General features: G+C 48.3%; 1 protein-coding gene across 1 annotated transcript in view; it reads left to right on the forward strand.

The window, feature by feature from the left end:
* uba1 (ubiquitin-like modifier activating enzyme 1) overlaps nucleotides 1–19,924 on the forward strand; it is a 45,944-nt gene extending 26,020 nt beyond the window's left edge. The window contains exons 11-18 of the mRNA XM_039007770.1: nucleotides 3,164–3,274; nucleotides 4,266–4,483; nucleotides 5,938–6,119; nucleotides 10,944–11,140; nucleotides 16,084–16,148; nucleotides 18,445–18,640; nucleotides 19,295–19,369; nucleotides 19,691–19,924. Coding sequence (XP_038863698.1) covers nucleotides 3,164–3,274; nucleotides 4,266–4,483; nucleotides 5,938–6,119; nucleotides 10,944–11,140; nucleotides 16,084–16,148; nucleotides 18,445–18,640; nucleotides 19,295–19,369; nucleotides 19,691–19,909 — 1,263 coding nt within the window. The 3' untranslated portion in view covers nucleotides 19,910–19,924. The remainder of the gene's footprint in view (nucleotides 1–3,163; nucleotides 3,275–4,265; nucleotides 4,484–5,937; nucleotides 6,120–10,943; nucleotides 11,141–16,083; nucleotides 16,149–18,444; nucleotides 18,641–19,294; nucleotides 19,370–19,690) is intronic.
* The last annotated feature ends 483 nt before the right edge of the window (nucleotides 19,925–20,407 follow it).

Raw genomic sequence — 20,407 nt, forward strand, 5'->3', positions numbered from 1 at the left:
TGTTTCCTGAATTTTTATGAGTATTTCTGTATTTGAATTTGGCGCGCTGCAATCTCACTGGATGTTGGCCAGGTGGGATGCTAGCGTCCCACACACCATAGAGAGGTTAAAGTCATCATCTCTGCTCAGACGGTAGCAGTCAGCCAGCCAAACTCTATTATCTCTACCATCTCACGTTATCTCTGTTCTCCCCGTATTGTCTGTAGTCATCCTATTTAGCTAGCCTGACTAAGTATGCTGCAGAGCTGTCTGACTAAACCATTTTACTACTTCTTCAAAGTAGACAAACTGTCTCTCTCTCTCTATCGTTGTTGCGTGTTTTCCTCATGTGGTCCGTGTGTATCTACCCGAACGAAGCAGGCGTAAACGTGTATCATCCAGAGGTCTGTATATAATGAGGAGATGCTCATGTCTCTAACAATGGAAGTCGTTGTCCCAAAGACAGGACGGTAGGCAACAAGCTGAAGTCCAAAATAAACCCAAAGAAACTCATTGAGCTTATTTTGGACAGATTCTGAGCTGGAAACGGTCCATTGTAGTTATTTACCATGTTTCTGTGCTGAACTAGGTTGAATATTTCAATATTTCAGTTCATGTCCATGATGGTGGCTGTACAGTATTATAACTGTGTGTGTGTCTCCTAGGCGTGTACAGGGAAGTTCATGTCCATGATGGTGGCTGTACAGTATTATAACTGTGTGTGTGTGTCTCCTAGGCGTGTACAGGGAAGTTCATGCCCATGATGGTGGCTGTACAGTATTATAACTGTGTGTGTCTCCTAGGCGTGTACAGGGAAGTTCATGCCCATGATGGTGGCTGTACAGTATTATAACTGTGTGTGTGTCTCCTAGGCGTGTACAGGGAAGTTCATGCCCATGATGGTGGCTGTACAGTATTATAACTGTGTGTGTGTCCTAGGCGTGTACAGGGAAGTTCATGCCCATGATGGTGGCTGTACAGTATTATAACTGTGTGTGTCTCCTAGGCGTGTACAGGGAAGTTCATGCCCATGATGGTGGCTGTACAGTATTATAACTGTGTGTGTGTCTCCTAGGCGTGTACAGGGAAGTTCATGTCCATGATGGTGGCTGTACAGTATTATAACTGTGTGTGTCTCCTAGGCGTGTACAGGGAAGTTCATGCCCATGATGGTGGCTGTACAGTATTATAACTGTGTGTGTGTGTCTCCTAGGCGTGTACAGGGAAGTTCATGTCCATGATGGTGGCTGTACAGTATTATAACTGTGTGTGTTTCCTAGGCGTGTACAGGGAAGTTCATGCCCATGATGGTGGCTGTACAGTATTATAACTGTGTGTGTCTCCTAGGCGTGTACAGGGAAGTTCATGTCCATGATGGTGGCTGTACAGTATTATAACTGTGTGTGTCTCCTAGGCGTGTACAGGGAAGTTCATGTCCATGATGGTGGCTGTACAGTATTATAACTGTGTGTGTCTCCTAGGCGTGTACAGGGAAGTTCATGTCCATGATGGTGGCTGTACAGTATTATAACTGTGTGTGTTTCCTAGGCGTGTACAGGGAAGTTCATGCCCATGATGGTGGCTGTACAGTATTATAACTGTGTGTGTGTCTCCTAGGCGTGTACAGGGAAGTTCATGTCCATGATGGTGGCTGTACAGTATTATAACTGTGTGTGTCTCCTAGGCGTGTACAGGGAAGTTCATGTCCATGATGGTGGCTGTACAGTATTATAACTGTGTGTGTCTCCTAGGCGTGTACAGGGAAGTTCATGCCCATGATGGTGGCTGTACAGTATTATAACTGTGTGTGTGTCTCCTAGGCGTGTACAGGGAAGTTCATGCCCATGATGGTGGCTGTACAGTATTATAACTGTGTGTGTGTCTCCTAGGCGTGTACAGGGAAGTTCATGCCCATGATGGTGGCTGTACAGTATTATAACTGTGTGTGTGTCTCCTAGGCGTGTACAGGGAAGTTCATGTCCATGATGGTGGCTGTACAGTATTATAACTGTGTGTGTCTCCTAGGCGTGTACAGGGAAGTTCATGCCCATGATGGTGGCTGTACAGTATTATAACTGTGTGTGTCTCCTAGGCGTGTACAGGGAAGTTCATGCCCATGATGGTGGCTGTACAGTATTATAACTGTGTGTGTGTCTCCTAGGCGTGTACAGGGAAGTTCATGCCCATGATGGTGGCTGTACAGTATTATAACTGTGTGTGTCTCCTAGGCGTGTACAGGGAAGTTCATGCCCATGATGGTGGCTGTACAGTATTATAACTGTGTGTGTCTCCTAGGCGTGTACAGGGAAGTTCATGCCCATGATGGTGGCTGTGTACAGTATTATAACTGTGTGTGTCTCCTAGGCGTGTACAGGGAAGTTCATGCCCATGATGGTGGCTGTGTACAGTATTATAACTGTGTGTGTCTCCTAGGCGTGTACAGGGAAGTTCATGCCCATGATGCAGTGGCTGTACAGTATTATAACTGTGTGTGTCTCCTAGGCGTGTACAGGGAAGTTCATGTCCATGATGCAGTGGCTGTACAGTATTATAACTGTGTGTGTCTCCTAGGCGTGTACAGGGAAGTTCATGCCCATGATGGTGGCTGTACAGTATTATAACTGTGTGTGTCTCCTAGGCGTGTACAGGGAAGTTCATGCCCATGATGGTGGCTGTACAGTATTATAACTGTGTGTGTGTCTCCTAGGCGTGTACAGGGAAGTTCATGCCCATGATGGTGGCTGTACAGTATTATAACTGTGTGTGTCTCCTAGGCGTGTACAGGGAAGTTCATGCCCATGATGGTGGCTGTACAGTATTATAACTGTGTGTGTGTGTCTCCTAGGCGTGTACAGGGAAGTTCATGTCCATGATGGTGGCTGTACAGTATTATAACTGTGTGTGTCTCCTAGGCGTGTACAGGGAAGTTCATGCCCATGATGGTGGCTGTACAGTATTATAACTGTGTGTGTCTCCTAGGCGTGTACAGGGAAGTTCATGCCCATGATGGTGGCTGTACAGTATTATAACTGTGTGTGTGTGTCCTAGGCGTGTACAGGGAAGTTCATGCCCATGATGCAGTGGCTGTACAGTATTATAACTGTGTGTGTCTCCTAGGCGTGTACAGGGAAGTTCATGTCCATGATGGTGGCTGTACAGTATTATAACTGTGTGTGTCTCCTAGGCGTGTACAGGGAAGTTCATGCCCATGATGCAGTGGCTGTACTTTGATGCTCTGGAGTGTCTGTCTGAGGAAGAGGGAGGAGCCATGCTCACTGAGGAGGACTGTGCCCCTGTGAGTATACTGCACACACCTACCACGTACACTTACCACACACACACCTACCTACCTACCATGTGCACTTACCACACACACACCTACCTACCTACCATGTACACTTACCACACACACACCTACCTACCTACCATGTACACTTACCACACACACACCTACCTACCTACCATGTACACTTACCACACACACACCTACCTACCTACCATGTACACTTACCACACACACACCTACCTACCTACCATGTACACTTACCACACACACACCTACCTACCTACCATGTACACTTACCACACACACACCTACCTACCTACCATGTACACTTACCACACACACACCTACCTACCTACCATGTACACTTACCACACACACACCTACCTACCTACCATGTACACTTACCACACACACCTACCTACCTACCATGTACACTTACCACACACACACCTACCTACCTACCATGTACACTTACCACACACACACCTACCTACCTACCTACCATGTACACTTACCACACACACACCTACCTACCTACCTACCATGTACACTTACCACACACACACCTACCTACCTACCTACCATGTACACTTACCACACACACACCTACCTACCTACCTACCATGTACACTTACCACACACACACCTACCTACCTACCTACCATGTACACTTACCACACACACACCTACCTACCTACCTACCATGTACACTTACCACACACACACCTACCTACCTACCTACCATGTACACTTACCACACACACACCTACCTACCTACCATGTACACTTACCACACACACACCTACCTACCTACCATGTACACTTACCACACACACACCTACCTACCTACCATGTACACTTACCACACACTAGATGATAGCTGGTTGGGTCGTGGGGCCAGGTGGTTAGGTGGCAGTCACACATCCAGACCCTGCAGATACAGAACACATGTTATAGAAGTATAAAACACCTGCTTCTCTAAACCCCTCCCCCTCCCCAGAGGAACAGTCGCTATGACGGCCAGATCGCTGTGTTTGGCTCCAAGCTGCAGGAGGAGTTGGCTAAACAGCGTTACTTCCTGGTTGGGGCTGGCGCTATTGGCTGTGAGCTGCTGAAGAACTTCGCCATGATTGGATTGGCCAGCGGGGAGGGTGAGGTCATCGTGACAGACATGGACACCATAGAGAAATCCAACCTCAACAGACAGTTCCTCTTCAGGTGAGAGAGGAGACTACTTCTGATCTGGGGTCATTTCATAGTGCCATACTTCTGATCTGGGGTCATTTCATAGTGCACTACTACTGATCTGGGGTCATTTCATAGTGCCATACTTCTGATCTGGGGTCATTTCATAGTGCACTACTTCTGATCTGGGGTCATTTCATAGTGCCATACTTCTGATCTGGGGTCATTTCATAGTGCCATACTTCTGATCTGGGGTCATTTCATAGTGCCATACTTCTGATCTGGGGTCATTTCATAGTGCCATACTTCTGATCTGGGGTCATTTCATAGTGCCATACTTCTGATCTGGGGTCATTTCATAGTGCCATACTTCTGATCTGGGGTCATTTCATAGTGCCATACTTCTGATCTGGGGTCATTTCATAGTGCCATACTTCTGATCTGGGGTCATTTCATAGTGCCATACTTCTGATCTGGGGTCATTTCATAGTGCCATACTTCTGATCTGGGGTCATTTCATAGTGCCATACTTCTGATCTGGGGTCATTTCATAGTGCACTACTTCTGATCTGGGGTCATTTCATAGTGCACTACTTCTGATCTGGGGTCATTTCATAGTGCACTACTTCTGATCTGGGGTCATTTCATAGTGCACTACTTCTGATCTGGGGTCATTTCATAGTGCACTACTTCTGATCTGGGGTCATTTCATAGTGCACTACTTCTGATCTGGGGTCATTTCATAGTGCACTACTACTGATCTGGGGTCATTTCATAGTGCACTACTACTGATCTGGGGTCATTTCATAGTGCCATACTTCTGATCTGGGGTCATTTCATAGTGCCATACTTCTGATCTGGGGTCATTTCATAGTGCCATACTTCTGATCTGGGGTCATTTCATAGTGCACTACTTCTGATCTGGGGTCATTTCATAGTGCACTACTTCTGATCTGGGGTCATTTCATAGTGCACTACTTCTGATCTGGGGTCATTTCATAGTGCCATACTTCTGATCTGGGGTCATTTCATAGTGCACTACTACTGATCTGGGGTCATTTGATAGTGCACTACTTCTGATCTGGGGTCATTTGATAGTGCACTACTTCTGATCTGGGGTCATTTCATAGTGCACTACTACTGATCTGGGGTCATTTCATAGTGCACTACTACTGATCTGGGGTCATTTCATAGTGCACTACTACTGATCTGGGGTCCTTTGATAGTGCACTACTACTGATCTGGGGTCATTTCATAGTGCACTACTACTGATCTGGGGTCATTTCATAGTGCACTACTACTGATCTGGGGTCATTTCATAGTGCACTACTACTGATCTGGGGTCATTTCATAGTGCACTACTACTGATCTGGGGTCATTTCATAGTGCACTACTACTGATCTGGGGTCATTTAATTATTAATCTTTTATTGTCACTTATTTTCTGAAGTGTTGCGTGTTTAAACAGTTGTATGTGGTTTGGTTCAGGCCGTGGGACGTGACGAAGATGAAGAGCGAGACGGCGGCAGCGGCGGTGAAACAGATGAACCCGTCCATCCGTATCACGGGACACCAGAACCGCGTCGGGCCCGACACAGAGCGAGTCTACGATGACGACTTCTTCGAGAGCCTCCACGGAGTCGCCAACGCTCTGGACAACGTCGACGCACGTAAGACGCGCTCTAAAGACTTCCTGCTCCCATGTTGCTGTGTGTAACGTAGACACGCTCTAAAGACTTCCTGGTCCCATGTTGCTGTGTGTAACGTAGACACGCTCTAAAGACTTCCTGGTCCCATGTTGCTGTGTGTAACGTAGACACGCTCTAAAGACTTCCTGGTCCCATGTTGCTGTGTGTAACGTAGACGCGCTCTAAAGACTTCCTGGTCCCATGTTGCTGTGTGTAACGTACAGAGGTAGAACGAAGACAGGCCTGTTAATTCAGGACCAGTTGTCTGCTGCCACACATGATAAAACAGGGTGATATATATTTCTGGGGTTTACATGATAAAACAGGGGGATATTTCTGGGGTTTACATGATAAAACAGGGGGATATTTCTGGGGTTTACATGATAAAACAGGGTGATATATATTTCTGGGGTTTACATGATAAAACAGGGGGATATTTCTGGGGTTTACATGATAAAACAGGGGGATATTTCTGGGGTTTACATGATAAAACAGGGTGATATATATTTCTGGGGTTTACATGATAAAACAGGGGGATATTTCTGGGGTTTACATGATAAAACAGGGTGATATATATTTCTGGGGTTTACATGATAAAACAGGGTGATATATATTTCTGGGGTTTACATGATAAAACAGGGGGATATATATTTCTGGGGTTTACATGATAAAACAGGGGGGATATATTTCTGGGGTTTACATGATAAAACAGGGGGGATATGTGTTTCTGGGGTTTACATGATAAAACAGGGGGATATATATTTCTGGGGTTTACATGATAAAACAGGGGGGATATATTTCTGGGGTTTACATGATAAAACAGGGGGGATATGTGTTTCTGGGGTTTACATGATAAAACAGGGGGATATATAGTTCTGGGGTTTACATGATAAAACAGGGGGATATATATTTCTGGGGTTTACATGATAAAACAGGGTGATATATATTTCTGGGGTTTACATGATAAAACAGGGTGATATATATTTCTGGGGTTTACATGATAAAACAGGGTGATATATATTTCTGGGGTTTACATGATAAAACAGGGGGATATGTTTCTGGGGTTTACATGATAAAACAGGGTGATATATGTTTCTGGGGTTTAATTTGGCCGTGGCGATATATCAAATGAATTAGATTATTTTTTGTGATATTACAAATGCCTGTATCGCAGTATCAACATTTTTGTTATTTAAACGTTTTTATGAGCGTTTATGTCCGCTTGTTGTCATGTAGTCTTTATGGTCTCGTTCGCTCTTTCTGTGCTGTGTGCACCTTCCCATTTACACCAGAGATCTGTATATAATGATGAGATGCTCATCCCTCCGACCTAACAATGGGAATCATTGTCCCAAAGGCAGGCGACAAGCTGACGTCCTAAATAAACCCAGAGAAACCCATTGGACTTATTTCGGACAGATTTTGGCGACAGTGAAACCTCTCGCTTTGCCTCTTTCTCCCGAGACCCTCCCACTCACAACAACAAAGATATGAGATCACTTCCTCTCTGAAAACAAGCAGGTACAACTCCCTATGTGCTGTAACAGAGGTGAAGTTCATTTTGTTTGTCTCAACTACTCAAATTGCGCGCTGAACAGACCATACTAAAACGGGAGTATCCATAAACATTGGTTCTGGGAAATGTTCAGTTTGTCACGCGCATCATTACAGCACCACGTACCGCTAGCAACATCTTAGCCAAAGGCCGTTATACTAGCTCTCTAGTCGGGTGTTTTAGAAATGTGCCATGAGCATAACAAGATGCATTTGTATAAGGCAACTCGTTCTAGGCTGGGTTTCTGTACAACACTTCGAGATATTAGCTGATGTACGAAGGGCTATATAAAATAAACTTGACTTGTTCTCATTCTGAGAATCAAGGTAGGTCACTTGATTTCAACATCTGAACAAAGTGGGCAGGCTAACATGCTTTTCAAACAGTTGGAGACGGACAGAAGAGTGTTCATAACTATTCAACTGTTCTACCTTGTTAGCAAATAGATCCAGGCTGGCTCAACTGTTATACCTTGTTAGCAAATAGATCCAGGCTGGCTCAACTGTTCTACCTTGTTAGCAAATAGGTCCAGGCTGGCTCAACTGTTCTACCTTGTTAGCAAATAGGTCCAGGCTGGCTCAACTGTTCTACCTTGTTAGCAAATAGGTCCAGGCTGGCTCAACTGTTCTACCTTGTTAGCAAATAGGTCCAGGCTGGCTCAACTGTTCTACCTTGTTAGCAAATAGGTCCAGGCTGGCTCAACTGTTCTACCTTGTTAGCAAATAGGTCCAGGCTGGCTCAACTCTCTACCTTGTTAGCTAGCAAATAGGTCCAGGCTGGCTCAACTCTCTACCTTGTTAGCTAGCAAATAGATCCAGGCTGGCTCAACTGTTATACCTTGTTAGCAAATAGATCCAGGCTGGCTCAACTGTTATACCTTGTTAGCAAATAGATCCAGGCTGGCTCAACTGTTCTACCTTGTTAGCAAATAGGTCCAGGCTGGCTCAACTGTTCTACCTTGTTAGCAAATAGGTCCAGGCTGGCTCAACTCTCTACCTTGTTAGCTAGCAAATAGGTCCAGGCTGGCTCAACTGTTCTACCTTGTTAGCAAATAGGTCCAGGCTGGCTCAACTCTCTACCTTGTTAGCTAGCAAACAGGTCCAAGCTGGCTCAACTGTTCTACCTTGTTAGCAAATAGGTCCAGGCTGGCTCAACTCTCTACCTTGTTAGCTAGCAAATAGGTCCAAGCTGGCTCAACTCTCTACCTTGTTAGCTAGCAAATAGGTCCAAGCTGGCTCAACTCTCTACCTTGTTAGCTAGCAAATAGGTCCAAGCTGGCTCAACTCTCTACCTTGTTAGCTAGCAAATAGGTCCAAGCTGGCTCAACTCTCTACCTTGTTAGCTAGCAAATAGGTCCAAGCTGGCTCAACTCTCTACCTTGTTAGCTAGCAAATAGGTCCAAGCTGGCTCAACTCTCTACCTTGTTAGCTAGCAAATAGGTCCAAGCTGGCTCAACTCTCTACCTTGTTAGCTAGCAAATAGGTCCAAGCTGGCTCAACTCTCTACCTTGTTAGCTAGCAAATAGGTCCAGGCTGGCTCAACTCTCTACCTTGTTAGCTAGCAAATAGGTCTAAGCTGGCTCAACTCTCTACCTTGTTAGCTAGCAAATAGATCCAGGCTGGCTCAACTCTCTACCTTGTTAGCTAGCAAATAGGTCCAAGCTGGCTCAACTGTTCTACCTTGTTAGCTAGCAAATAGGTCCAAGCTGGGTCAACTGTTACACCTTGTTAGCTAGCAAATAGGTGCAAGCTGGGTCAACTGTTCTACCTTGTTAGCTAGCAAATAGGTCCAAGCTGGCTCAACTGTTCTACCTTGTTAGCTAGCAAATAGATCCAGGCTGGCTCAACTCTCTACCTTGTTAGCTAGCAAATAGGTCCAAGCTGGCTCAACTCTCTACCTTGTTAGCTAGCAAATAGGTCCAAGCTGGCTCAACTGTTCTACCTTGTTAGCTAGCAAATAGATCCAGGCTGGCTCAACTGTTATACCTTGTTAGCTAGCAAATAGGTCCAAGCTGGCTCAACTCTCTACCTTGTTAGCTAGCAAATAGGTGCAAGCTGGCTCACTGTCAATTCCATACTTTTATTTTGAAGGTTAACCACATAGTCCACTATTGTGGCTAGCTTCACATAGATGGGTTCGACCACCATTAATCAAATGAGAACTGTTTTTATAAATTAGGGTTATTTTAGATGACACCTAGCTATATAGCTAGCTAACGATAGATGTCGTTTTGCTATGTTTTTTGGGGAAGCACATTGTTTGCCTCCAAGAGCTAGCTAGCTTTTGTTTATGACCAGCACTGTAGGTGCGCGAGACAACTTTACCAGCATCGTAGCGTACGTATCGATGAATCGTTGTGACATATGAACTACGTGTGATGGTGTAATCAATGTGTAATAACTACATAAAAAAATGTAGGAACGCATTACATTTTTTTATGTGATGTTCAGTCATATTCAGGTCCTGGCTCCTAGACCCGGCGTCCCATATTAATGAGACCCGTGTTCATGTTTTATAGCCTAATGCCTGCTACAATAAGTTAGCATTATTAGTGAAATGTATTATGTTTGATTCTGGGTACATTTGTAACAAAAAAAAGGCATTTTTATAAACAGAGAATTTAAAGCCAGATCAGTGATTATTGCAAATAAAGCAGGTTAAACTATTTTGATGAAATTAATTAAATGATCAGTGGGTTTTATAGTTGTGGAAAGCTTATATTTGTCTGAGGTTCACAAGCCCTGAATTAATTCAATTATTGCTGTTTTTTTTTCTTTAATTGTACAACAAAACTTATTTAGAGAAAGACATCTATGTTTATCATGAATAGGACACTCATGTCAGATTTCCTTTTGGGTTACTCATGTCAGATTTCCTTTTGGGTTACTCATGTCAGATTTCCTTTTGGGTTACTCATGTCAGATTTCCTTTTGGGTTACTCATGTCAGATTTCCTTTTGGGTTACTCATGTCAGATTTCCTTTTGGGTTACTCATGTCAGATTTCCTTTTGGGTTACTCATGTCAGATTTCCTTTTGGGTTACTCATGTCAGATTTCCTTTTGGGTTACTCATGTCAGATTTCCTTTTGGGTTACTCATGTCAGATTTCCTTTTGGGTTTCCGAGATTATGTGCCGAAATTGCCCACTTGTGAGTTGACTGATTTGTACCGGGCCATTTTGCGTTTGCCGATTTTTGTACAGGGCTATACTTTCTCTTGTAGTTTTTCCTCATATTCCTCCTCTCCTGTAGGTATGTATATGGACCGGCGGTGTGTCTACTACCGGAAGCCCCTGTTAGAGTCCGGTACTCTGGGTACCAAGGGGAACGTTCAGGTGGTCATCCCCTTCCTGACAGAGTCGTACAGCTCCTCGCAGGATCCCCCGGAGAAGTCCATCCCCATCTGCACACTGAAGAACTTCCCCAACGCCATCGAACACACTCTGCAGGTAACACACACACACACACACACACACACACACACACACACACACACTCTGCAGGTAACACACACACTCTGCAGGTAACACACACACACACACACACACTCTGCAGGTAACACACACACACACACACACACTCTGCAGGTAACACACACACACACACACACACTCTGCAGGTAACACACACACACACTCTGCAGGTAACACACACACACACACACACTCTGCAGGTAACACACACACACACACACACACACTCTGCAGGTAACACACACACACACACACACTCTGCAGGTAACACACACACACACACACACTCTGCAGGTAACACACACACACACACACACTCTGCAGGTAACACACACACACTCTGCAGGTAACACACACACACTCTGCAGGTAACACACACGCACACACACACACTGCAGGTAACACACACGCACACACACACACTCTGCAGGTAACACACACGCACACACTCTGCAGGTAACACACACGCACACACACACACTCTGCAGGTAACACACACGCACACACTCTGCAGGTAACACACACGCACACACACACACTCTGCAGGTAACACACACGCACACACTCTGCAGGTAACACACACGCACACACTCTGCAGGTAACACACACGCACACACTCTGCAGGTAACACACACACACACACTCTGCAGGTAACACACACACACACACTCTGCAGGTAACACACACACACACACTCTGCAGGTAACACGCACACACACTCTGCAGGTAACACGCACACACACTCTGCAGGTAACACGCACACACACACTCTGCAGGTAACACGCGCACACACACACTCTGCAGGTAACACGCGCACACACACACTCTGCAGGTAACACGCACACACACACTCTGCAGGTAACACGCACACACACACTCTGCAGGTAACACGCACACACACACTCTGCAGGTAACACGCACACACACACTCTGCAGGTAACACGCGCACACACACACTCTGCAGGTAACACGCGCACACACACACACTCTGCAGGTAACACGCGCACACACACACTCTGCAGGTAACACGCGCACACACACACTCTGCAGGTAACACGCGCACACACACACACTCTGCAGGTAACGCGCGCACACACACACTCTGCAGGTAACACGCGCACACACACACTCTGCAGGTAACACACACACACTCTGCAGGTAACACGCGCACACACACACTCTGCAGGTAACACGCGCACACACACACACTCTGCAGGTAACACGCGCACACACACACTCTGCAGGTAACACGCGCACACACACACTCTGCAGGTAACACGCGCACACACACACTCTGCAGGTAACACGCGCACACACACACTCTGCAGGTAACACGCGCACACACACACTCTGCAGGTAACACGCGCACACACACACTCTGCAGGTAACACGCGCACACACACACTCTGCAGGTAACACGCGCACACACACACTCTGCAGGTAACACGCGCACACACACACTCTGCAGGTAACACGCGCACACACACACTCTGCAGGTAACACGCGCACACACACACTCTGCAGGTAACACGCGCACACACACACTCTGCAGGTAACACGCGCACACACACACTCTGCAGGTAACACGCGCACACACACACTCTGCAGGTAACACGCGCACACACACACTCTGCAGGTAACACGCGCACACACACACTCTGCAGGTAACACGCGCACACACACACTCTGCAGGTAACACGCGCACACACACACTCTGCAGGTAACACGCGCACACACACACTCTGCAGGTAACACGCGCACACACACACTCTGCAGGTAACACGCGCACACACACACTCTGCAGGTAACACGCGCACACACACACTCTGCAGGTAACACGCGCACACACACACTCTGCAGGTAACACGCGCACACACACACTCTGCAGGTAACACGCGCACACACACACTCTGCAGGTAACACGCGCACACACACACTCTGCAGGTAACACGCGCACACACACACTCTGCAGGTAACACGCGCACACACACACTCTGCAGGTAACACGCGCACACACACACACTCTGCAGGTAACACGCGCACACACACACACTCTGCAGGTAACACGCGCACACACACACACTCTGCAGGTAACACGCGCACACACACACTCTGCAGGTAACACGCGCACACACACACTCTGCAGGTAACACGCGCACACACACACTCTGCAGGTAACACGCGCACACACACACTCTGCAGGTAACACGCGCACACACACACTCTGCAGGTAACACGCGCACACACACACTCTGCAGGTAACACGCGCACACACACACTCTGCAGGTAACACGCGCACACTCTGCAGGTAACACGCGCACACACACACTCTGCAGGTAACACGCGCACACACACACTCTGCAGGTAACACGCGCACACACACACTCTGCAGGTAACACGCGCACACACACACTCTGCAGGTAACACGCGCACACACACACTCTGCAGGTAACACGCGCACACACACACTCTGCAGGTAACACGCGCACACACACACTCTGCAGGTAACACGCGCACACACACACTCTGCAGGTAACACGCGCACACACACACTCTGCAGGTAACACGCGCACACACACACTCTGCAGGTAACGCACACGCACACTCTGCAGGTAACGCACACGCACACTCTGCAGGTAACACACACACACTCTGCAGGTAACACGCGCACACACACACTCTGCAGGTAACACGCGCACACACACACTCTGCAGGTAACACGCGCACACACACACTCTGCAGGTAACACGCGCACACACACACTCTGCAGGTAACACGCGCACACACACACTCTGCAGGTAACACGCACACACACACACTCTGCAGGTAACACACACACACTCTGCAGGTAACACACACACACTCTGCAGGTAACACGCGCACACACACACTCTGCAGGTAACACGCGCACACACACACTCTGCAGGTAACACGCGCACACACACACTCTGCAGGTAACACGCGCACACACACACTCTGCAGGTAACACGCGCACACACACACTCTGCAGGTAACACACACACACACACACACTCTGCAGGTAACACGCACACACACACACTCTGCAGGTAACACACACACACTCTGCAGGTAACACACACACACTCTGCAGGTAACACGCGCACACACACACTCTGCAGGTAACACGCGCACACACACACTCTGCAGGTAACACGCGCACACACACACTCTGCAGGTAACACGCGCACACACACACTCTGCAGGTAACGCACACGCACACTCTGCAGGTAACGCACACACACACTCTGCAGGTAACACACACACACTCTGCAGGTAACACGCGCACACACACACTCTGCAGGTAACACGCGCACACACACACTCTGCAGGTAACACGCGCACACACACACTCTGCAGGTAACACGCGCACACACACACTCTGCAGGTAACACGCACACACACACACTCTGCAGGTAACACGCACACACACACACTCTGCAGGTAACACACACACACTCTGCAGGTAACACACACACACTCTGCAGGTAACACGCGCACACACACACTCTGCAGGTAACACGCGCACACACACACTCTGCAGGTAACACGCGCACACACACACTCTGCAGGTAACACGCGCACACACACACTCTGCAGGTAACACACACACACACACACACTCTGCAGGTAACACGCACACACACACACTCTGCAGGTAACACACACACACTCTGCAGGTAACACACACACACTCTGCAGGTAACACGCGCACACACACACTCTGCAGGTAACACGCGCACACACACACTCTGCAGGTAACACGCGCACACACACACTCTGCAGGTAACACGCGCACACACACACTCTGCAGGTAACACGCGCACACACACACTCTGCAGGTAACACACACACACACACACACTCTGCAGGTAACACACACACACTCTGCAGGTAACACACACACACACACACACACACTCTGCAGGTAACACACACACACTCTGCAGGTAACACACACACACACTCTGCAGGTAACACACACGCACACTCTGCAGGTAACGCACACACACACTCTGCAGGTAACACACACACACTCTGCAGGTAACACGCGCACACACACACTCTGCAGGTAACACGCGCACACACACACTCTGCAGGTAACACGCACACACACACACTCTGCAGGTAACACACACACACTCTGCAGGTAACACGCACACACACACACTCTGCAGGTAACACGCACACACACACACTCTGCAGGTAACACGCGCACACACACACTCTGCAGGTAACACACACACACTCTGCAGGTAACACACACACACTCTGCAGGTAACACGCGCACACACACACTCTGCAGGTAACACGCGCACACACACACTCTGCAGGTAACACACACACACACACACACTCTGCAGGTAACACACACACACTCTGCAGGTAACACACACACACACACACACACACTCTGCAGGTAACACACACACACACTCTGCAGGTAACACACACACACACTCTGCAGGTAACACACACGCACACTCTGCAGGTAACACACACGCACACTCTGCAGGTAACACACACACACACTCTGCAGGTAACACACACACACACTCTGCAGGTAACACACACGCACACTCTGCAGGTAACACACACGCACACTCTGCAGGTAACACACACGCACACTCTGCAGGTAACACACACGCACACTCTGCAGGTAACACACACGCACACTCTGCAGGTAACACACACGCACACTCTGCAGGTAACACGCGCGCACACTCTGCAGGTAACACGCGCGCACACACTCACTCTGCAGGTAACACGCGCGCACACACTCACTCTGCAGGTAACACGCGCGCACACACTCACTCTGCAGGTAACACACTCCCCCGGGGGACTGATGTCCTCCAATATGCAGTGTGTGACGTGTATAGTAACTCTGGTCTCTTCTCCAGTGGGCCCGTGATGAGTTTGAGGGTCTGTTTAAACAGCCATCAGAGAACGCCATGCAGTACCTCACGTAAGTCCACCACTTCAGCATGTTTACCATTCTACCTGATGTGACTGTGACTGTGATGTGACTGTGACTGTGACGTGACTGTGACGTGACTGTGACGTGACTGTGTCGTGACTGTGTCGTGACTGATGTGATGTGACTGTGTTGTGACTGTGATGTGACTGTGATGTGACTGATGTGTTGTGACTGTGTCGTGACTGTGTCGTGACTGTGTCGTGACTGATGTGATGTGACTGTGTTGTGACTGTGATGTGACTGTGTCGTGACTGTGTCGTGACTGATGTGATGTGACTGTGTTGTGACTGTGTTGTGACTGTGTTGTGACTGTGATGTGACTGTGATGTGACTGATGTGTTGTGACTGTGTTGTGACTGTGTTGTGACTGTGTCGTGACTGTGTCGTGACTGTGTCGTGACTGATGTGTTGTGACTGTGTCGTGACTGTGTCGTGACTGTGTCGTGACTGATGTGATGTGACTGTGTTGTGACTGTGATGTGACTGTGATGTGACTGATGTGACTGATGTGTTGTGACTGTGTTGTGACTGTGTTGTGACTGATGTGTTGTGACTGATGTGTTGTGACTGATGTGTTGTGACTGATGTGTTGTGACTGATGTGTTGTGACTGATGTGTTGTGACTGATGTGTCGTGACTGATGTGTCGTGACTGATGTGATGTGACTGTGATGTGACTGTGATGTGACTGTGATGTGACTGATGTGTTGTGACTGATGTGTTGTGACTGATGTGTTGTGACTGATGTGTTGTGACTGATGTGATGTGACTGATGTGTTGTGACTGATGTGTTGTGACTGATGTGATGTGACTGATGTGTTGTGACTGATGTGTTGTGACTGATGTGTTGTGACTGTGTTGTGACTGATGTGTTGTGACTGATGTGATGTGACTGATGTGATGTGACTGATGTGTTGTGACTGATGTGTTGTGACTGATGTGTTGTGACTGATGTGTTGTGACTGATGTGTTGTGACTGATGTGTTGTGACTGATGTGTTGTGACTGTATGAATGGATGTTATTTTCTGGTCTAATCACCAGTCGACAACCTCATGGCTTTGGGGAGCGAGTGAGACATGAACATTACAGGAGTTCACAGTGATAATTATTCCGGTTTTCTGTGTATGAGCCACCGCATAGAGGATTACATCAATTATAAATACGGTTTTCTGTGTATGAGCCACCGCGTAGAGGAATAGATCAATTATAAATACGGTTTTCTGTGTGTGAGACACCGCGTAGAGGAATACATCAATTATAAATACGGTTTTCTGTGTGTGAGCCACCGCGTAGAGCAGGGGTGTCAAACTCATTCCACGGAGGGCCTAGTGTCTGCAGGTTTTTGGTTTTTCCTTTCAATAAAGCCCTAGACAACCAGGTGTGGGGAGTTCCTAACTAATTAGTGATGTTAATTCATCAATCAAGTACAAGGGAGGAGCGAAAACCCGCAGACACTCGGCCCCCCGTGGAATGAGTTTGACACCTGTGGCGTAGAGGAATACATCAATTATAAATACGGTTTTCTGTGTGTGAGCCACCGCGTAGAGGAATAGATCAATTATAAATACGGTTTTCTGTGTGTGAGCCACCGCATAGAGGAATACATCAATTATAAATACGGTTTTCTGTGTGTGAGCCACCGCATAGAGGAATACATCAATTATAAATACGGTTTTCTGTGTATGAGCCACCGCATAGAGGAATACATCAATTATAAATACGGTTTTCTGTGTATGAGCCACCGCGTAGAGGAATACATCAATTATAAATACGGTTTTCCAATGAACTCCGTCTCTCTGTGGCGTCTGAAACTATTTCTAAGTTGTAGTAGTCTAGTGGATCTGACACTCTACCCAGATTTAACGTGTTGGAGGTCGTCTAGACCAGTTTAATATGAGCTGTGGTGATGTTTCCTAACCTAGTGATGCTAAGTTCCTGGAGAGAACCCTGAAGCTGCCTGGAGCCCAGCCTCTAGAGGTGTTGGAGGCTGCCTGGGGCCCAGCCTCTAGAGGTGTTGGAGGCTGCCTGGGGCCCAGCCTCTAGAGGTGTTGGAGGCTGCCTGGAGCCCAGCCTCTAGAGGTGTTGGAGGTCGTCTAGACCAGTTTAATATGAGCTGTGGTGATGTTTCCTAACCTAGTGATGCTAAGTTCCTGGAGAGAACCCTGAAGCTGCCTGGAGCCCAGCCTCTAGAGGTGTTGGAGGCTGCCTGGAGCCCAGCCTCTAGAGGTGTTGGAGGTCGTCTAGACCAGTTTAATATGAGCTGTGGTGATGTTTCCTAACCTAGTGATGCTAAGTTCCTGGAGAGAACCCTGAAGCTGCCTGGAGCCCAGCCTCTAGAGGTGTTGGAGGCCGTCTATAAGAGTTTGGTGACTGACTGCCCTCGCAGCTGGGCCGACTGTGTCACCTGGGCTCGTCACCACTGGCAGTGTCAGTACAGCAACAACATCTGTCAGCTACTGCACAACTTCCCCCCAGAACAGGTATATGGAACACTGTTACACACACACACACACACACACACACACACGCTCTGTTACACACACACACACACGCTCTGTTACACACACACACACACACACGCTCTGTTACACACACACACACACGCGCTCTGTTACACACACACACACACACACACACACACACGCGCGCTCTGTTACACACACACACACACACACGCTCTGTTACACACACACACACACACACACACACGCTGTTACACACACACACACACACGCTCTGTTACACACACACACACACACACACACACGCTCTGTTACACACACACACACACACGCTCTGTTACACACACACACACACACACACACACACACACACACACGCTCTGTTACACACACACACACACACACACACACACACGCTCTGTTACACACACACACACACACACACACACGCTCTGTTACACACACACACACACACACACGCGCTCTGTTACACACACACACACACACGCTGTTACACACACACACACACACACACACACGCTCTGTTACACACACACACGCTCTGTTACACACACACACACACACACACACACTGTTGTTTGAATGTGGTTTTGTTGTATTAATATCGATGCTCTTCTCTGTCGCTGTCTGTCTCTAATATCCCCCCCTCAGCTGACCAGCTCTGGCGCCCCCTTCTGGTCCGGTCCAAAGAGATGTCCTCACCCTCTGGAGTTTAGCACCAGCAACGTGAGTCCTTTATCCCGTCTCCCACTGTCTCTGTCTCCCACTGTTCCCGTCTCCCCCCCGTCTCCGTCTCCCCCCCGTCTCCGTCCCCGTCTCCGTCTCCCCCCCGTCTCCCCCCCGTCCCCGTCTCCCCCCCGTCCCCGTCTCCCCCCCCGTCCCCGTCTCCCCCCCCGTCTCCGTCTCCCCCCCCGTCCCCGTCTCCCCCCCCCGTCCCCGTCTCCCCCCCCCGTCCCCGTCTCCCCCCCCCGTCCCCGTCTCCCCCCCCCGTCTCCGTCTCCCCCTGTCCACGGTTGAAGACCATCTCCCCTCTCTCTGTCTCTCTAGGACCTCCATATGGACTATGTGATGTCAGGAGCCAACTTGTTTGCCCAGTCGTACGGCATGCAGGGCTCTACCGACCGTGTCGGCGTGGCTAAGATCCTGGACAGCCTATCGGTGCCCACCTTCGTCCCCAGGTCAGGGGTCAAGATCCACGTCTCCGACCAGGAGCTGCAGAGCGCTCACGGCAACGTCGGTGAGGATGGGATTGATTTGATTTGTTAAGGAAACTTCTATGGAAGGCTGCTCCAGACAATGGGGTCTAGTGATGGTCAACCTTCTCCCTGTAGGGATGTATAAACACAATGGGGTCTAGTGATAGTCAACCCTGTAGGGATGTATGAACACAATGGGGTCTAGTGATGGTCAACCCTGTAGGGATGTATAAACACAATGGGGTCTAGTGATGGTCAACCCTGTAGGGATGTATAAACACAATGGGGTCTAGTGATAGTCAACCCTGTAGGGATGTATAAACACAATGGGGTCTAGTGATGGTCAACCTTCTCCCTGTAGGGATGTATAAACACAATGGGGTCTAGTGATGGTCAACCCTGTAGGGATGTATAAACACAATGGGGTCTAGTGATAGTCAACCTTCTCCCTGTAGGGATGTATAAACACAATGGGGTCTAGTGATAGTCAACCTTCTCCCTGTAGGGATGTATAAACACAATGGGGTCTAGTGATAGTCAACCCTGTAGGGATGTATAAACACAATGG

Source organism: Salvelinus namaycush, chromosome 14 (assembly GCF_016432855.1).
Source record: "Salvelinus namaycush isolate Seneca chromosome 14, SaNama_1.0, whole genome shotgun sequence".
Lineage (NCBI taxonomy): Eukaryota > Metazoa > Chordata > Actinopteri > Salmoniformes > Salmonidae > Salvelinus > Salvelinus namaycush.